The sequence below is a fragment of the Capra hircus genome, chromosome 12 (assembly GCF_001704415.2).
Source record: "Capra hircus breed San Clemente chromosome 12, ASM170441v1, whole genome shotgun sequence".
Taxonomy (NCBI): domain Eukaryota; kingdom Metazoa; phylum Chordata; class Mammalia; order Artiodactyla; family Bovidae; genus Capra; species Capra hircus.
This window is the reverse complement of record NC_030819.1, coordinates 14652010-14670128: the sequence shown is the minus strand read 5'-3', so window position 1 is coordinate 14670128 and position 18119 is coordinate 14652010. Positions and strand designations below refer to the sequence as shown.

Here is an 18119-nt window from a genome sequence, read left to right as displayed (position 1 = left end):
TTCTGGGGTGTGGATCCGTCCATAGCATCTGGATCCATCAGCTGCAAGTCACAGGGTGGAATCTGCTGTCTATCCCTGACTCCCTAAAGCACGGACTCCACTGTGCTCCACACACTAGAAGCACCTGCTGTATTTTCCTGTCCTGACCTCATCATGATGTAAGATTTCTTTATGATGGATCTTCTGTGGAGGGAAGGGAGGAACACCAGGGCAGTGAGAGCTGAGTCTCCTGGAGCACAAAGGCTTTCCTGAGCTCCCTTCCCTGATCCCTATAGGGCTCTTGGAAAGAAGAAATTATAGAAAACAGGAGCAAACTCACTGTTCGAACAAGCGTCTGCTGACTTCTACGTCCACTGCGCTGAGCGGATCGTCCAGGAGGTAGATGTCTGCATCCTGATACACGGCTCTAGAAAATGTAGAGAGATGTCAGGAGAGGACGCTTTACACTCCCTGGGTCTCATCTCTGAATCATTATGGTGCCCAACAACTCCAGGTTCTTTCCAGGAGCCCAGGGAAAGGGCCAAGACCCTGCTTCACACAGGCTCACCCTGTGAGCGGGGTCTGCGTGCTCACGCCCACTAAGAGCTGCCGAGGAGGAGGGGCGGATGGCAACTGAAACCGATTTACCTGGCGAGGCTGACCCGGGTTTTCTGTCCTTCACTCAGCGGGGTTCCTCCATCTCCTATCACAGTTTGATCTCCTTCCTTCAAATTCTGCAAATGCTATAAGGAGATAGAAAAGGGAAAAAAGAAAAAAGACTTAAAATGTGTTCTCCTGCCATCCTAACCTTTCAGCAGCTGTTCTCCCCACAAGTGTTTGATCAATGTTAATGGGCTTATTTCATAGTGAATAACGATAACCTTGAACATTAAAAAAAAAAAAAAAAAAAAAAACCTCTCAGGGTTTTTTATCTTTTCTTCATTCTGTAGTTTTCCATAGCATTTATGCATTTGACCATTTTAACAGATATTTACTGAGGACTGACTACATGCTAGGCATTGTTCTGGGCACAGTGAATTCAGCCACGAGAAAACAAAGTCCCTACAGTTTCTTTCCATGTTGAGTGCAAGAACTAAGGATGAGAAGGAAAAGGAAGTCGAATGGAGAGTGAAGGAGGGAAGTGAGTCCGCACTGGCGGGGGAGGGCTCTGCTCAGAGGGGATGTGAGCAGATCTGGGGAGGGGGCTCAGGCAGACCTGGAGAGGCTGCTCCTCACAGAGGGAGGGGCGGGTGCAGGGGCCACGGGGAGATGCCCAAGGGGTTCAGGACAAGGAGGCAAGAGAGCAGAGCTGAGTAAGAATGAGGGGAGTGAGGGCAGAGCCGGAGCAGGAGGAGCCCTGGGGTCACTCCAATAAAGGAGGTGGGGGAGGACCTCTGGGGTTTTTAAGGAATCACTCCTGTGCTTTGCTGAAAACAGGCAGTAAGTGGGGAAGGGGAAGAATGAATATAAGTTAGGAGGCTGCTGGAAAAATCTAGGTGAGAGATGACCATGGCCAGGGCCAGAGTGGGAGCAGCGAGAATGGAGAGACGGGGTCATACTCCAGACACATTTGGAAGGTGTCCGTGTCCTGACCATGCAGAATAGGAGATCAGTCCATGTTTATAATGGTCACATCATGTACAGAAGAATCACTGTGCAGCCTGTTCCTGCAGGGCCCCTTCCCACCAGACTCTGCCGCATGGACACCCAAGGGTGGGGGAGGCCCCACAACACTGCCCACATTACTGGGCCAATCAGCCCACGTGGCTACGGCAAAGCATTAACCCCCAGGGAAAAAGCTGAATATCAGCCGCTGTCCCAGCTCTTCTGCAGAGATGCTCAAATGTGGGGAGAAAGAAGGGCTGAGCTTCACCAGTAAGGCAAGTTCATGAAAGAAACATCCCACCCTGGCCTGGGTCTCTGGAGTCTGATCTGGGCATCAGGGGCTGGACGTGATTAAAGTAAAGAGGAAATGCCTGAGATCTGTTTATTTCACACCCCACCTATCACCTGCTCTTCAAAAAATTCTTCCTTATACACTTCCTCAACTTAGAGGCAGCACAGCATGGAGGACAAGTATGGAGTCTAGAGTCATGCAGAAAGGGATCTCAACTTGAACTGAGATGAGCTGCTTGATCCCCCAAGCCTTAGTTTTACCAACTATGAGGATGTTAACGCTGAAGACATTGATAAAGAATAACTCATATAGCCTCTTACATGTGCGCACACACAGGGGTGAAAGACAGAAAACTGACTCGCACATGGACTCTGAATAAATGGGAGCTACTCTTCTCACTGTTGTACACGTGCTTCCCTCTTCTTTTCTTATCCAGTCTCTACATCATTTAATACAAATCTACTCATTCCTGCTAACTTGACATTATTTCTGCAAACACAATCTCCCGTTAATAAGAACTCAAGAGAAAGAAACAGAAGCCCATTAAAGGAACAATTCTGTTTTAACCACATTATTGTAAAATGCTACTCATGTGATACAATCTATGATGTTCAAGCTGTGGTTCAAGCAAAATTACTATTTTCTATTTCCTCAGAAAGAAGGTTTTGGAGTCTTAACTCCTCACCTCTGAAAGTCTGTCCTGGGCTTTTTCTCACAGTATAGAAGAATACTCGGATGTCCAGACTGGATTCAACAGACTCGGGGGAGCCCTTTAACACTACTGTTCACAGATTTTTATAACCCAGGAGAGTAACATACTCTTTAATCAGTATTTACATTGTTCTTCCTTTTAGCCAAATTACATTCCCCTCTCAAGTAAGTTCAGTTTTCATCATTCACTCACTAATTTCATCTAAATCCCAAGCTAGGGTTAAATGCTTTGTTTTGTCATTTTCTGTGAAACTCAATGCCATGTCTGAAAACAATTTCTACCTCAAAGAAAAGATACAGTATTAAGAAGAAATGTTAAAGCATTCTATTTTCTTTAAATAGAAATAAAAGTCAAAACCAAGAGGAGAGAGAAACCTAGGGACTGAAAAGGCCTGAGGAGGCACGACCCAAGGGTCGGTGGGGAGACCTCATGTGCAGGCTGCCTCCAGCAAAGCTGAAGGAGATTCCTCAGTAAGATGACTAAGGACATGTAAACAGAGACTAGCAGGTCAATGACACTCAGGAATCTGGGTTATTTTTCAGGTGAAATAATGTGATTTTTTTCCCAAAAGCTTTCCTGTCTTTCAGAGAAAACTAATAATACATTTGCAGATGAACTAATCTGAGGTCTAGGATCTTCTCCAGAATAATCTGGGGTAGGGGTGGGGCTGGCAGAGGTGGAGATACAGCGAGACTGGCCACCAGCTGCTCCTGGCTGAAGGTGGGGGTGGATACATGAGGGTTCAGTACACCATGCTCTCTATTTTTACAAAGTTTTGCAATTGTCCATTAAAAAAAGAAATTAAAAGTGAACAAGGGAATTCCCTAGTGGTCCATTGTTTGGGACTCTGTGCTCTCACTGCCAAGTGACCGAGTTCACTCTGCAGTCAGGGAACTAAGATTGTGCAAGGCGTGTGGCACAGCCCTCCATACCAAAAACAATGAATGAAATTTCACAAAATGAAACAACCACACAGCCTCCCACCAAAGTTATTCTGTGAGTGTTGTTATCACATCAGGATTAAAACAGCAACATATATGCCTGCATATTTACCCAGAAGACCAGCAAATATATTAAGCAACAATCAAAGACCTTTCAAATTAAAAAGAAATTTCAACTAACTTTAGAGTTTAAACCAACATTATCACTATTTGAAATTTGAGTAGATGTAGCTCAAAAGTCATTATTCACCTTTTCCAAATCACATGCCTTTATTACTTCTTTATATCTATCTTCTTCATATTTCTTTCCAAATAAAATGTTACTCCTCATAGTTCCTGGAAACACCCAGGGCTGCTGAGAAACATACGCGATCCTCCCGTGGATGTTGACATTCCCCTGGATCAAGGGCATCTCCCCCAGCAAAGCGCTTAACAGTGACGACTGAAACAGACAGCAACACACAAATGAACAGGCAGCACTCAGGATGGAACACGCCCGCAGCACAGCTGACCCCACCCTGGTGTTTGATACAGGATAGAAACCTTTCCTTCAAAATGGGATAAAGTACTACTCTGGTGATTGTGATAAAAATAAAAATAATACCATTGGTCAAGGTAAACTAATGGTTGATAAGGAATATGAATAGCATAACAATCTATGCTGCCTGAATTTCCCCCAAATGAAGTGCTCTACTCAGCAAAGGCTAATTAAGAATATTCAACATCTTTCTCTAGTAGAGCAGTCCCACAGGATGTGTAGTTCATATATCTGATGTTTAATGCAGTTGTTCCTACATCCGGGATATCCTTTATTTGACAAATACTTGTTCTTAAAAAGCTATGTGTAGGGAATTCCCTGGTGGTCCAGAGGCTGAGACTCTGCGCTCCCTGTGCAGGCGCTGGGGTTCAATCCCTGGTCAGGGAACAAGACCTCACATGCTGCAACTAAGATCTCATGCAGTCAAATAAACAAATATTTTATTTTTTTAAAGTTATGTGTAAATAATATATCAAAAGACGATGGACTAAAAGAACTATGAAGTGAGTTGTGTCTGCAGAGCAAAGTCCATGATAAAGGAAATCATCACCCTTTTGTGTACGTATCCCACATTTAGGTTTCTGTATGTTATTGTACAAAACACATGAGACTAAATCAACACGCAAATTTCAAATGTTTTACAACACATAGATGTGTTGTGTCTGTGTCCACACATCAGAGTGCTCATTGCCCTGGGCTGAAATAACCTGCCTATGTATCTGTCTCACCCCAGAACCTGGTTGCTCTGGAGCAGAGGTATCAAGCCCTGGCTCATGTCTGTATCTTTAGCTCCAGCATGTGGCCGCACATTCACTACATGTGCACTGATAGGACCAAGTCAAGTCACGTGAGGAAATGCTCAGAGCTTCCTGGAAGAACCTGCACCACCCCCAGACTTCCTGGAGGGGCCACTGTGACAAAAAGAAATCCCCATTGTCTCCATCCATTCTGAAAAGCTGTCACATCAATAATTTCCTTCACTGAGATGTTCACTGCTTGACACGTGGTTCCCAACTGGGCAATGTGAAGCACCAAGAAGGAGAACGCAGTGTGCACTTATTCAGATTTATTTGCCACGAAACCTTCTCGCAAAATGAATGCTCCATAGAACATACCTAGAGAAACACTGTTCTAGACACACTGAATTCAAACTGAGTCACACTCAGCTCTGGGCTCCACTCTGAGAATATAACAGGGGCTATTATCAAGCTGCAAAAAGGCATCAGAACATACCTTTCCTGCACCCACAGGTCCAACCACAGCTAACAGTTCACCAGGTCTGACAGTAAAGGAAAGGCCTTGTAGGGCTGGGGTTCCTGATTCCTGCAAATGAAAGTTACAAAAATGTACCCATTTCAATAAAGTAACACAAATTACTTCAAATACTAGGGAAAATACCATAAGAGTTATTGAAATGCTAACATAGCCCACATTTTCTCGTTTTAAGACATCGTGTTTTACAGGTCTTTTCATCCACTCCTATCTTTTGGGGAGTTGAAACAGCTTTAGTTGCCTTAGGAAGGCTTCTTTCACCAGATTTCCGTATGGACTCAGGTGTAGACACCCACAGAATTTAAGGAGATGCAATGACAAGGAACCTGCTTGAAATGCAAACTGAATGATGTACATAAGCTTATTAAAATAATGTACTTACTAGAGTATTCAGTGTGGGAGGTTTTTACCACTTACCCTTTTTCATAGCCCCTCTAGTATTCTTGCCTGGAAATTCCATGGACAAAGGAGCCTGGCAGGCTACAGTCCATGGGTTTACAAAGAGTCTGACACAGCGACTGAACACACACACAGTGATCTTTGGTTTTAAATATAAGGTGGAAGCAGAAGAACGTAGCACGCCTGGTCCTATACTAATAAACACTGTAATTTGAAATCTCTATTAATCTCCCCATTTTCATTTGATAAAGAAAAAAATCTCAGTAACACTCAGCCAGAAGGAGACACTTTACATAATAAAATCACTCTTGGTAAATTAACTCTTGTAAATAACGGTCTAATTTCACGAGAGCTCTAATTTAACATCAATAACACACACACACACAAAATGGGAAATAAGGAAGTTTATGACATTGTGAGTCAGAGGAATAAAGCCTCAATTTTATACATGTTACATGCATTACCTGTCCTGGCTAAATAGGGACAATAGAGTCCCTCTACTGTAAGGAAAACAAAAACATGGAAATGCATTTGACAGCACACAATCCAATATGAGGAAGAAGGACAATGTACTCATCATGCCAATCACAGGTCACATTCCTGGGAGACTTGAGGGTATGTGTACTTCTTTACATATCCTAAGTGTTAAGAAATTTGTCAGTAACTGTTATGTTTAAAAACACATACACAGTGGTTACATGTAATTAAGTAAAATGCCCAAAAGACTAAAAGCATAGAGTCCGTATAAAAAAGTCTAGATAATCTTAAAAATGAAAGATTTGTAAACAGCTGAACTGATAATAAGGCAATCATATACTAAAAATAATAATTAATTTTCATCACCAAAACAAAGTTTCAGATTTTAGGAATGAAAAATCAGTAAGAAGTTAGGTTTTAATATACAAGAAGCATTTGTTTAAACTTCTCCACTCCTTTCTTCGTGTTGACACTTAGGGTTCCTATTTTACTACTTTTCACTCAGGTGTGACTACAAAATAATGAGCCACATACAATTATCATCCCTGTCCCCTCCCCTCATAGTTTGTCAGGACAGGACATTGAGTTCCCTCCCTGTTCAGGCTTCAGGCAGGCACTATTCCGCCATGATAGCACTCGACAGCTCAGAGGCACTGGGTCCCCTCCCCTCCTGGTTACCCAGGATCAGGGGATACTGACTCAACAAGGATCATCAGCTGAGCCCTGACTCTGTGCAGACACAGTTGGAAACCCCTGTTCCATGAGATCTGGAGGCTCACACAGGACCATTCATTTTAGAGCTTAAATACAGACCAAATCCCACCATTTCATGAATGAGACCTGGGTCCCTGAGACTTCCCCCCATCTGCCCACCTGTCTGTCTGGGGGAGCAGGTTACAGAGTCTCCTGCCTCCCAACCCAGCAGGGGCTTCATTCAGACTCAGCTTCTCTCCAAAATCCCAATGTCTGTGCCCCTCTCCCTCCGGAGGGCTCCCTCACCCATGACCTAACCTACCCTCCTGTGGTGTGGGTTCAGTTTTCCTGACTAATCCACACTGACATGGGAGGGTGTGCACACAGGATCATGGAACCAGGTTGCAGGAGAGCATTTCAATTGTCGATAAAGGGGCTGCACTGGGGGTGCAATACTTGAGAGCAAATTCTTCTGCTTTCTCTGTTTGCCTGAACATTATAAATAAGCCAAGTGCTGGAACATCGCCAGTTCTCCATGTCAGCTTCCATATAGTGAAAGCTTTAAACAGAATCACTGGGGCTCACGATGACCACCTGCTGTCTTCTCCTGTCCCTGGCTGCCACCAAAGTAGCTAGAAGCTTCCAGAAGATTAGGATGGGGGAGCCCCCACCCTACCCCACAGCCAAGATCCAGATCACAGCCTCACTCCGTGTGTAGTAAGATGGTCTGTGAAGATCAGTATACAGAAAATGTACATTGATTCCCCAAAGGCTGTTGTCTCTAACAACTTGTTGTGTATCTGTTAGTTAACCCACATCATACTGCAGTATTTTGTATGTCCAATCCTGTAAATTCTAACATTACCAATGTATGTAATTTAAGTTCAAGATGTGCTAATACTTTAAACCTCTGTTGAAAATGAGAGAGAGAACAACCTGTCAGATGTCTTAGGCTGATTTTATACTTAATCTCCAGTGGTTGCAAACCTTATTCCTGATTTTGAGAAATTTTATAGCATACTTTCAGTATACAAGTAAGTCACATTTTACACCATGTGTAAAACCTTAAAATTTTCTTATAAATCTATGTCACAGTTGTCTTATTAGCAGTCATGATCCTGAGGTGGAGGACTTGTTACCTTATCCCAAAAAGCAGTTAAATCTTGCACGTTCACAATTGTTTCACCATCTGATGGCAGCAGCTGATGGTCATGCGGTGGTATCTCTTCGAGTAACAGGAAGTCCTACAGAGAAAGGAAAAACAGACAGTTTAGTTTGCTGGATGAAAGCACAAACAAACATAACTGCTTTCCTGGAATTTATAACAAACTTCATATAGCCAACATAGCATTTTCCAACTGTACTTAAAGTGTTGGTTCACATCAGAACACACTGAATAATATACAGAATAAAATATACAGTACATCATATATATAGCAATATAGTGAATACAGGATACATAGAGTATTATATATATATAGGTTTGTGTGTGTATATAATAAACACACACAATATATGTGCGTGTGTGTATATATATATATATATATATATATAGTGTGTGTGTGTGTATATATATATAATATGAATAGTTTTAGACCATGAGGAAAGTTGTAATTTTCTCAATAAGTGGGCTAGTTTTTCCTCAAGGAGAAAGTCTGGTTCCAAACTCCAGCACATTTAGAACCTGCAGCCAGAGGGAACTCTGAGATGATAAAAAAAATCTTAATGTTACCTGTAGGGACTTACATAGTCCCCTGATCAGGCCTCTAGCACTCCATACTCTGCAGGCTCAGACATTTTTGGTTCCTCAAATGCATGAATCCCCTACTCATGCACTAAAAGCCTTCATCACATCACCTTCCCCAGGAAAATGAGAAGCATCAGCCTCCCACCTCTCCCAGCCCTACGCATGGAATTCTCCAGGTAATTTCCTCAGCCTTCCCAGGAAACACGACCTCCAAAATTACACCAGTGGCTCTGCCAAAGCACTTCATGGCACCTCAATTTTTCCTCCCAAGGACTAATGACACACAAATGTGCATCCACCGTGAGTTTCACTATTTGATTCTATTTTAACCCCTCACGATAAAATATACATTCTAAGCAGGAAGGACTTCTCTGCATGTGCTTACCTGCCACTGTACATACTCATCTAGCCTGCTCCAGACTTCAGGTAGGTAGTATTCAATGATTTTGTGAAGTGATGAAATAGGTGGATAAATTTCAAATTTACTCCCCCGCACCCCACCAAAAGTCTAGCATAAATTAAGACAGGGTTTTCCTCTCAAATTATTTTAATCTCAGCAACATCCTGTCGTATTTTATATTTGCTAAAATACCTGGTCAGGTTTGGCTTATTTTCAGATGCATGGAACATTGACTAAAGACACAGATACCTTGGGCCCCAAGCAAAAACCTAGTGAATCAGAAACACCAAGGTGTGATTTTTAAAGGCATTCAGGGGATTCTGATGAGCTAGAGAAACAAAAAATTTTTAAGCATTGCAGAAATTATATGGGCTGAATAAGAGTCTAATATGTAAAAGGAAAAATAGTTCAACAATTATTTCTGCTCACCTTGGAACAATTTCTCATGCTTCACACCATGCTTATTCTTGGCCATTGGCCTCGCCTTTACTGAAAGTAACTATTGCCTAAAAGATCTCTAAATTTCTAGACCATCATCCCACCAGAAAATGTATGAAAATGAGAGAAAATCTAGGTTTCTTGCTCATATCAACGATGTTTAATCAGGACACAAAGCATCCTGACAAAGCCCCAGGAAAATTCAAAGTTCTCAGCAGGTTATCACACACATCTAGATGGAAAGGAATTTTAAGTCTCAGACACTGTTCAGGTACATTTTGGTGGAAAAGAAATAAAAAATCCTACTCAAATATTTTTAAGCACAATACTCTGAAAAACTCTGCAGTTCCCCTTTCATGCATCCTCTTTAAGTGCATCACATAATTGATGTGAGAATAAGTTACCACTGTCTCCACTATAATCATGCTTAATAGGCATCTGCAGGAGCCTAGACATCATGGAGCTGGAAGATCACTTCAGTTGCGCATTTTCTGAGCATCGGCTATTCGTGAGGAGTACAAAGATGAACAAGGCACTGTAGCTGCCTTTTAGATAAGTCTGAAGTTCAGGGAAGGAGAGAAATCCACAAACATGTGGCTTAGTCAGGACAAAGTCACACCCAGGAGCTCAAAGAAAGAGATGTAGGGCCACAGAGGATGAAAGCCACACTTAATGAGAGATTCCACATGCCAGAATATACTAACAAGGCAATGCAAGAAACCAGGCTTTGGGCAGAATCCTAGTTCTGTCACTTACGAGAGATGAAAAGACGGGTGAACTATTTCATCTGTTGTAGGACCTGTTTCCTTACCTGTAAAATGGGGACACTTATGCTTAGCCCATTCAATTGCTGTCAGGATTCTATTTCTGTTGTTATTTCATTACAGTAAATTAAAGGTACATCATTGGTAACAACAGAAACAACACTGTACAGGAGCTAATCCAAAATATATTCATCTTTCTTACCTGAAACTTTATGCCTATTGATCAGTAACTCCCTATTTCCCCTTTAGCTTTGATTATGATTCTATGAATTTGATTATTTTTGATACCTCTTACAAGCAGAATCATACAGCATGTGTCCTTACATGACTAGCTTATGTCACTCATCATGTCTTTAAGTTTCATCCATGTTGTTGCTATTGCAGAGTTTCCTTTATTCCTAACACTGAATAATATTCTGCTTTATGTACACACTCACTTTTTACTCATTCACCCATCAGTGAACATTCAGGTAGTTTCCACATCTTGGCTATTATGAGTAGCATTGCAATGAACATGGGAGTACAGATATCTTTTGAAAAGGTATCTCTTATTTTATTTTATTTGGGAAAATACCTAGAACTGGAATTGTTGGATCATATGGTAGTTCTTTGGAGAAGGCAATGGCACCCCACTCCAGTACTCTTGCCTGGAAAATCCCATGGATGGAGGAGCCGGGTGGGCTGCAGTCCATGGGGTCGCTAAGAGTCGGATACAACTGAGCGACTTCACTTTCCACTTTCATGCCTTGGAGAAGGAAATGGCAACCTACTCCAGTGTTCTTGCCTGGAGAATCCCAGGGACGGGGAAGCCTGGTGGGCTGCTGTCTATGGGGTCACACAGAGTCAGACACAACTGAAGTGATTTAGCAGCAGCAGCATGGTAGTTCTTTGGGCTTCCCATGTGGCTCTAGTGATAAAGAACCCGTCTGCCAATGAAGGAGACAAAAGAGAAGCAGGTTCCATAGGTCTTAATGATCTGGATAACTGCAATGGTGTGATCACTCACCTAGAGCCAAACATCCTACAGTGTGAAGTCAAGTGAGCCGTGGAAGCATTACTATGAACAAAGCTAGTGGAGGTGATGGGATTCCAGCTGAGTCACTTCAAATCCTAAAAGATGATGCTGTTAAAAGGCTGCATTCAATATGCCAGCAAATTTGGAAAACTCAGCAGTGGCCACAGGACTGGAAAAGGTCAGTTTTCATTCTGATCCCAAAGAAGTGAAAGTTGCTCAGTCAAGTCTGACTTTTTGCAACTCCGTGGACTGTACAGTCCATGGAATTCTCTAGAATACTAGAGTGGGTAGCCTTTCCCTTCTCTAGGGGATCTTTCCAACCAAGGGATCAAACCCAAGTCTCCTGCATTGCAGGCAGATTCTTTACCAGCTAAGCCACCAGGGAAGCCCAATCCCTAAGAAAGGCAAGGTCAAAGAATGTTCAAACTACTGCACAAGTGTGCTCATTCCACATGCTAGCAAAGTAATGTTCAAAATCCTTCAAGCTTCAGCAGTATATGAACTGAGAAATTCCAGATGTACAAACTGGATTTAGGAAAGGTAGAGGAACCAGAGGTAAATTGCCAATATCTGCTGGATCATAGAAAGAGCAAGAGAATTCCAGAAAAACATCGACCTCTGCTTCACTGATTATTCTAAAGCCTCTGACTGTGTGGATTACAACAAACTTTGAAAAATTCTTAAAGAGATGGGACCAGACCATCTTACCTGCCTCCTGAGAAACCAATATGCAGGTCAAGAAGCAACAGTTAAAACTAGACATGAAAGAGATACATGTACCCCAATGTTCATCGCAGCACTGTTTATAATAGCTAGGACATGGAAACAACCTAGATGTCCATCAGCAGATGAATGGATAAGAAAGCTGTGGTACATATACACAATGGAGTATTACTCAGCCGTTAAAAAGAATTCATTTGAATCACTTCTGATGAGATGGATGAAACTGGAGCCGATTATACAGAGTGAAGTAAGCCAGAAAGAAAAACACCAATACAGTATACTAACACATATATATGGAATTTAGGAAGATGGCAATGACGACCCTGTGTGCAAGACAGGGAAAGAGACACAGATGTGTATAATGGACTTTTGGACTCAGAGGGAGAGGGAGAGGGTGGGATGATTTGGGAGAATGACATTCTAACGTGTATACTATCATGTAAGAATTGAATCGCCAGTCTATGTCTGATGCAGGATACAGCATGCTTGGAGCTGGTGCATGGGGATGACCCAGAGAGATGTTATGGGGAGGGAGGTGGGAGGGGGGTTCATGTTTGGGAACACATGTAAGAATTAAAGATTTTAAAATTTAAAAAAATAAAAAATAAAACATTTTAAATCTTAAAAAAAAAAAAAAAACCTAAAAAAAAAAAAAACCAGACGTGGAACAACGAACTTTTCAAAATTTGGAAAGGAGTACGTCAAGGCCATATATTGTCACCTTGCCTATTTAAATTATATGCAGAGCACATTATGTGAAATGCTGGGCTGGATGAAGAATAAGCTAGAATCAAGATTGCCAGGAGAAATATCAATAACCTTAGATAGACAGATGACATCACCCTAATAGTAGAAAGTGAAGAGGAACTAAAGAGCCTCTGGATGAAAGTGAAAGTGGAGAGTGAAAAAGTTGGCTTAAAACTCGACATTCATCAGGGAATGTTTAACAGGAGGATTCCTATGTGCTGTTTCTCATAAATCCTCTGTTCCTTATCAGCTTCTACCAGAGGTGAGTAAAACTGCGCTTAGCTCTCAGGACTAAGGTCATTGTGTGAGACAGGCTTGGGTCTCCTTTAGCAAACATTCTCTTTACAATAAAACTGCTTAGTCTCGCCTCCCCTCCACCCCCCACCGCTTTTTCTTGACATATGGATTGTCTCTTGACCTTGTGACCATTATTATCCCTTGTTCCCTTGGTAACGGTTACTGTACATTTGGTTTTCTGATCTTTATCATTGTCAAAAGAACTTTCTTGTACTACAGCCTATATATGCTCACAGAAACATCATTAAAGCACCTTTGCTCCATCAGACTTTGGGTCCCTGTGTCTTTCTTTCTTCTCTCTCTCTCTGTCTCCCTCCCTCCGGCTCTCTCTTTCACTCTCTTATAGTCGACTCTGGACCGGCAGGTCCTGGTCCATTAAAGGACCCCAACAATTCAGAAAACTAAGATCATGTCATCCAGTCCCATTATGGCAAATAGATGAGGAAACATCAAACAGTGAGAGGCTTTACTTTGGGGGCTCCAAAATCACTGCAGATATGAAATTAAAAGACGCTTGCTCCTTGGAAGAAAAGCTATGACCAACCTAAACAGCTTATTAAAAAGCAGAGGCATCACTTTGCTGACAAAGGTCCATATAGTCAAAGCTCTGTTTGCTGCTCCTGCTTTTAGATATTTCAATCACCCTGCAGTCATCACTGCACATCAAGAGTCTGTGCCCCTGCTACTGCCACCCATAAACCAGCAGGGATCTTATGATATTTGTAATGCACTCTATATAAGAAGAGAGGGGAGTATGTATGACATTTTGGAAAGACTGCCAGCTTTGGCAATGAGAGATAAATGTCACCAAACTGGCACACAGTGACACCAAATAAGGCGTTGTTCATAAAGTTCACCTACAACTAAAAAAAAATTGCTTTTCATCAAACCTTGATTCTGTTGATGCTGACAACGGCCTCTGACACCTTCTCGATGGCCATGGGGAAGTAAAGGGTGCCTGTAAACCTCACAGTCTCGAACAGCATCACCACCAGAAACACTTGGCTGGCTGTGATTGGGTTGTCAAGGACCACAGCAATGACGAAGGTGATAAAGATCATGACTTTGCTGGCAGCAAAAAAAAATGCCAAATTCATTCCTCTAAGGCAGGAACTTCTCAGAATCTTGGAAATTTCATTCCTGAAAAAGAGTAGGAAATAGGTTTTAAAAGGAACACCAACATCAACCCATGAATTCAGTGCCCTGTGTGAGTGGCCCCTTTCTAGGCAGTGGACACAGATTAAGATAAACCATCCCTCACGTCATGGAGATGCTACACAGTGCACACCCAGGGGTCTGCCCTGACACCAGGACCACACACTGCATCGCCACTTCACTCTTTCAACTAAAAGTGTCCTTAATGTCACACTTTTAAACATTTTGGGTCAATCAGATTGGATCTGAATATTCATTCAACAAGCATTTGTAATCACAAGTCGTGTGCCAGGTACCTTGAGAATGTCTAAGACAAAGCCCATCCCCACAGGGCTCATGAACTTGTTGGGGGAGAGAATAAGCAACCCAAAATTGGGAGACACCAAGACATTAGCCAGGCAGCCAGCACAGCCCCCGCGGGAGTACAGAGCAGAGGAATATACCCCAGAGCAGTGGAGTCAGGGCAAGTCACAGACACATAGAACCTCAGATGAGCTACAGTCAGTCAGGGCTGGCAGAGGCCAGAGAAGAGGATGAGAGTGTATCCCCAGCAGAAGGAGGGGTACCCACAAAGGTGAAAAGTGAGAGGTGACAGGGAGCACCCAGAGAATTCTAAGCACCCTGGGCTCGAGTATAAACACTCATCAGATATTTAACTGAAAGATGAAAGAAATTCTACAAATATGAAGCAGAGCAAAGCCCCAGTATTTTCAAGGAATACTACTCAACAATAAAAGGAACCAGCTATTTATACATGAAACAACTTGGATGAGTCTCTAGGGAATTCTTCTTAGTGAATAAGGTCAATCAAAAATGGTAACAAACTGTACGGTATTATTTAGATAACATTCTTTAAAAATGACAAAATTATAGAAATGGAGACCAGACTAGTGATTGACACAGGATAAGGATGTGGTGGGGACAGAAGGGAAGTAGGTGTGCTATAGAAGGGCAACTTGTATAATCCTGGTCCTGATGAAAATATTTTGTATCTTCCCTGTATAGTTGTTAACATTCTGTTGCAATATTGCACTATAGTGTTACCAGAAATTACCACTGAGGGAAACTGAGCAGTGGATACACGGGAGGTCCCTGTACTATAAGCAACTGCATATGACTCTATGATTATCTAAAAATAAAAGCAATTACAAGTTAAAAAAAAACAATATTTCCATAGCTGTTTGGAATGAAAAATACTGATTCATAAAGTTGGGCCTGATACAGTTGTACCCAGACTTTGTACTATGTTAACATAAATTACAGCTTTAGTTTAAATATCATCTCAAATACTAAAATTTTATAATTATTGCTTATTTGGGATATGCAGTATTAAGAATATATTAATGAGTTTCATTTCTGTATAAGAAGCATATATATATATATATATATATATTTTTTTTTTTTTTTTTTCTTTAAGAACATGGTAAATGAGAAAATTCCCTGGTGGTTAGGACTCTGCACTTCCATTGCCTAGGGCCTGAGTTCAATCCCTGGAACTAAGATTCCACAAGCCATCTGGTGTAGATATATATATATATATATATATATATATATATATATAGTAAATGGGAAAGCAGGTTAAAATTATGTTTCCACAATTCCACTTAACCCCACTGCCACATATTGGAGTGGGGTATAGTTAAGTTTACATTAATGTGAAAACTTGGTAAGACTCCTAATTTCATTCAGTAAAAATAGGAAATAAAAAAGCACATATATGACTTGATATATATAAAAACTTACCTTCTCAATTTAGTAATAAAGTCTGTAAATGACTTTTCCCAAGCATACGTTTTTATTGTTCTGATGCCAGTTATGACTTCACTCATGGTCTTGATCCTGTCGTCTGTGAGAGCTGCGGTCTTACTCCTGAGGGGACAGACATGAGAGATGAGCCTCAGTGACCACAGCCCAGCTTTCCGTAGCAGCAGCAGGGGGCACGAGCACAGAACAGGGATCAAATTATTTCCTGCAGCTCTTTTGAGCTGAAAACACAGACAAATGTACAAATGGAGAAATGAAAAAAAAAAAAAGATTTCAATTAGAAATTCAAACATTCAGCCAAATTCAACATATAACTTCGAAAACTTGTAGTAATGTATAATAAAGTCCTGAAATGAAACAGATATGGACTGTCCACTCAAGGAGGTCACAACTGGGCAGGGAAGGCAGAAAAGACCTTGACTCTAACAGGAAGACAATGTCTGTGCTGTAATAAAATAGGATTAAAATGCTAGGGGCAGATAAGATGGAACTGTTAATTCCACTGGGAAAGGAGAACCATCAATGATGACCCTGTGTGCAAAACAGCAAAAAAGACACAGATGTGTATAGCGGACTTTTGGACTCAGAGGGAGAGGGAGAGGGTGGGATGATTTGGGAGAATGGCATTGTAACATGTATACTATCATGTAAGAATCGAATCACCAGTCTATGTCTGATGCAGGACACAGCATGCTTGGGGCTGGTGCACGGGGATGACCCAGAGAGATGTTATGGGGAGGGAGGTGGGAGGGGGGTGCATGTTTGGGAACGCATGTACACCCGTGGTGGATTCATGTCAATGTATGGCAAAACCAATACAGTATTGTAAAGTAAAATAAAGTAAAAAAAAAAATTAAAAAAAAAAAAAGCTTCAGAGACCCGGTAGCATTAGAACAGGGCTTCAAAGGATAAGGAACATCGTTCCACAGCAAAGAGAGCAAAGAAAATTCCAAGCATAGAAAAATACACATATAGGCACCAACAAACAACCCTGAATGTATTTCAAACAACACAACATCTCCATCACCTGACTACCTAAACAATGACCCACCTCCAACTCTGTGATCTGCTTCAGGTGTAACTCATTACCATTAGGCTCTTCATCACCAGCCACTTATCTATTATATATACCACTGGGACTATGGGGCTTTATAAAGACAAAATTAAGATTGATCTTGCCCTTGGGACACTGATAATTAAAACACTGAATTATAAACAAGACAAAAACATACATACCTGAAAATGGCTCTAACACAAACATAACAATAATAAAGTACTACTCCTACTACTACTAAGTTGCTTCAGTCGTCTCTGACTGTGTGACCCCACAGATGGCAGCCACCAGGCTCCCCCGTCACTGGGATTCTCCAGGCAAGAACACTGGAGTGGGTTGCCATTTCCTTCTGCAATGCTTGAAAGTAAAAAGTGAAAGTGAAGTCGCTCAATCGTGTCCGACTGTTAGTGACCCCATGGACTGCAGCCTACCAGGCTCCTCCATCCATGGGATTTTCCAGGCAAGAGTACTGGAGTGGGGTGCCATTGCCTTCTCTGAAAAGGGCCTGTATATTATATAAAAGTATTAGTACTTTTAATAATGTTAAAATAAATTTGACATCAGCGAATTCTGCTTAACACCACTATTTATTTGGTGACAATGTTAGGAAAAGTCAGCAAATTTTGTCACTTTTCCCTTTAAAAGTCAGCCTTCAGCTTGAGGCTGGAGCTTCCACTGGCTAAGTCTGAGGCATTTACAACCCATGCAACAAAGAGACAAAAAAAGGCATTTCTTGTTGTTGTTTTTGAACAAAAGCATCAAGCAGACTGCATATGCTACCAGTTACACATCACCAATTTTTGAAATCAGTGTTTCTCTTACCGGAATGATGAAAACAATTTCCCAAAGCAGCTTTGCAAAAGCAGAAGAATGATGAGAACTGCCATCCCAGCAAGACATGATATTTCTATTTCCATCCAGAGCAAGGCGGTCACTGCAATAGCCTGTAGCGGCCCCACCCACAGGTAGTGCAAGAACGTTGTTACCTTAAAAGAGAAGGAGAAAGCCTTCTTAGGATGGTATGAAAACAAAACCAGTAAAGACCCATTATAGAAATAATATGCTTGGAAAGAATAGACAGGAACCTAAACGGGATTGATCTCAATG

General features: G+C 41.6%; 1 protein-coding gene across 1 annotated transcript in view; it reads right to left on the bottom strand.

Annotated features, from left to right (window-relative positions):
- LOC102173859 (multidrug resistance-associated protein 4-like) overlaps positions 1 to 18119 on the bottom strand; it is a 180169-nt gene that overhangs the window by 130266 nt on the left and 31784 nt on the right. The window contains 8 exon segments of the mRNA XM_018056299.1: positions 320 to 406; positions 628 to 722; positions 3780 to 3971; positions 5301 to 5390; positions 8048 to 8152; positions 13930 to 14179; positions 15938 to 16063; positions 17835 to 17998. Coding sequence (XP_017911788.1) covers positions 320 to 406; positions 628 to 722; positions 3780 to 3971; positions 5301 to 5390; positions 8048 to 8152; positions 13930 to 14179; positions 15938 to 16063; positions 17835 to 17998 — 1109 coding nt within the window.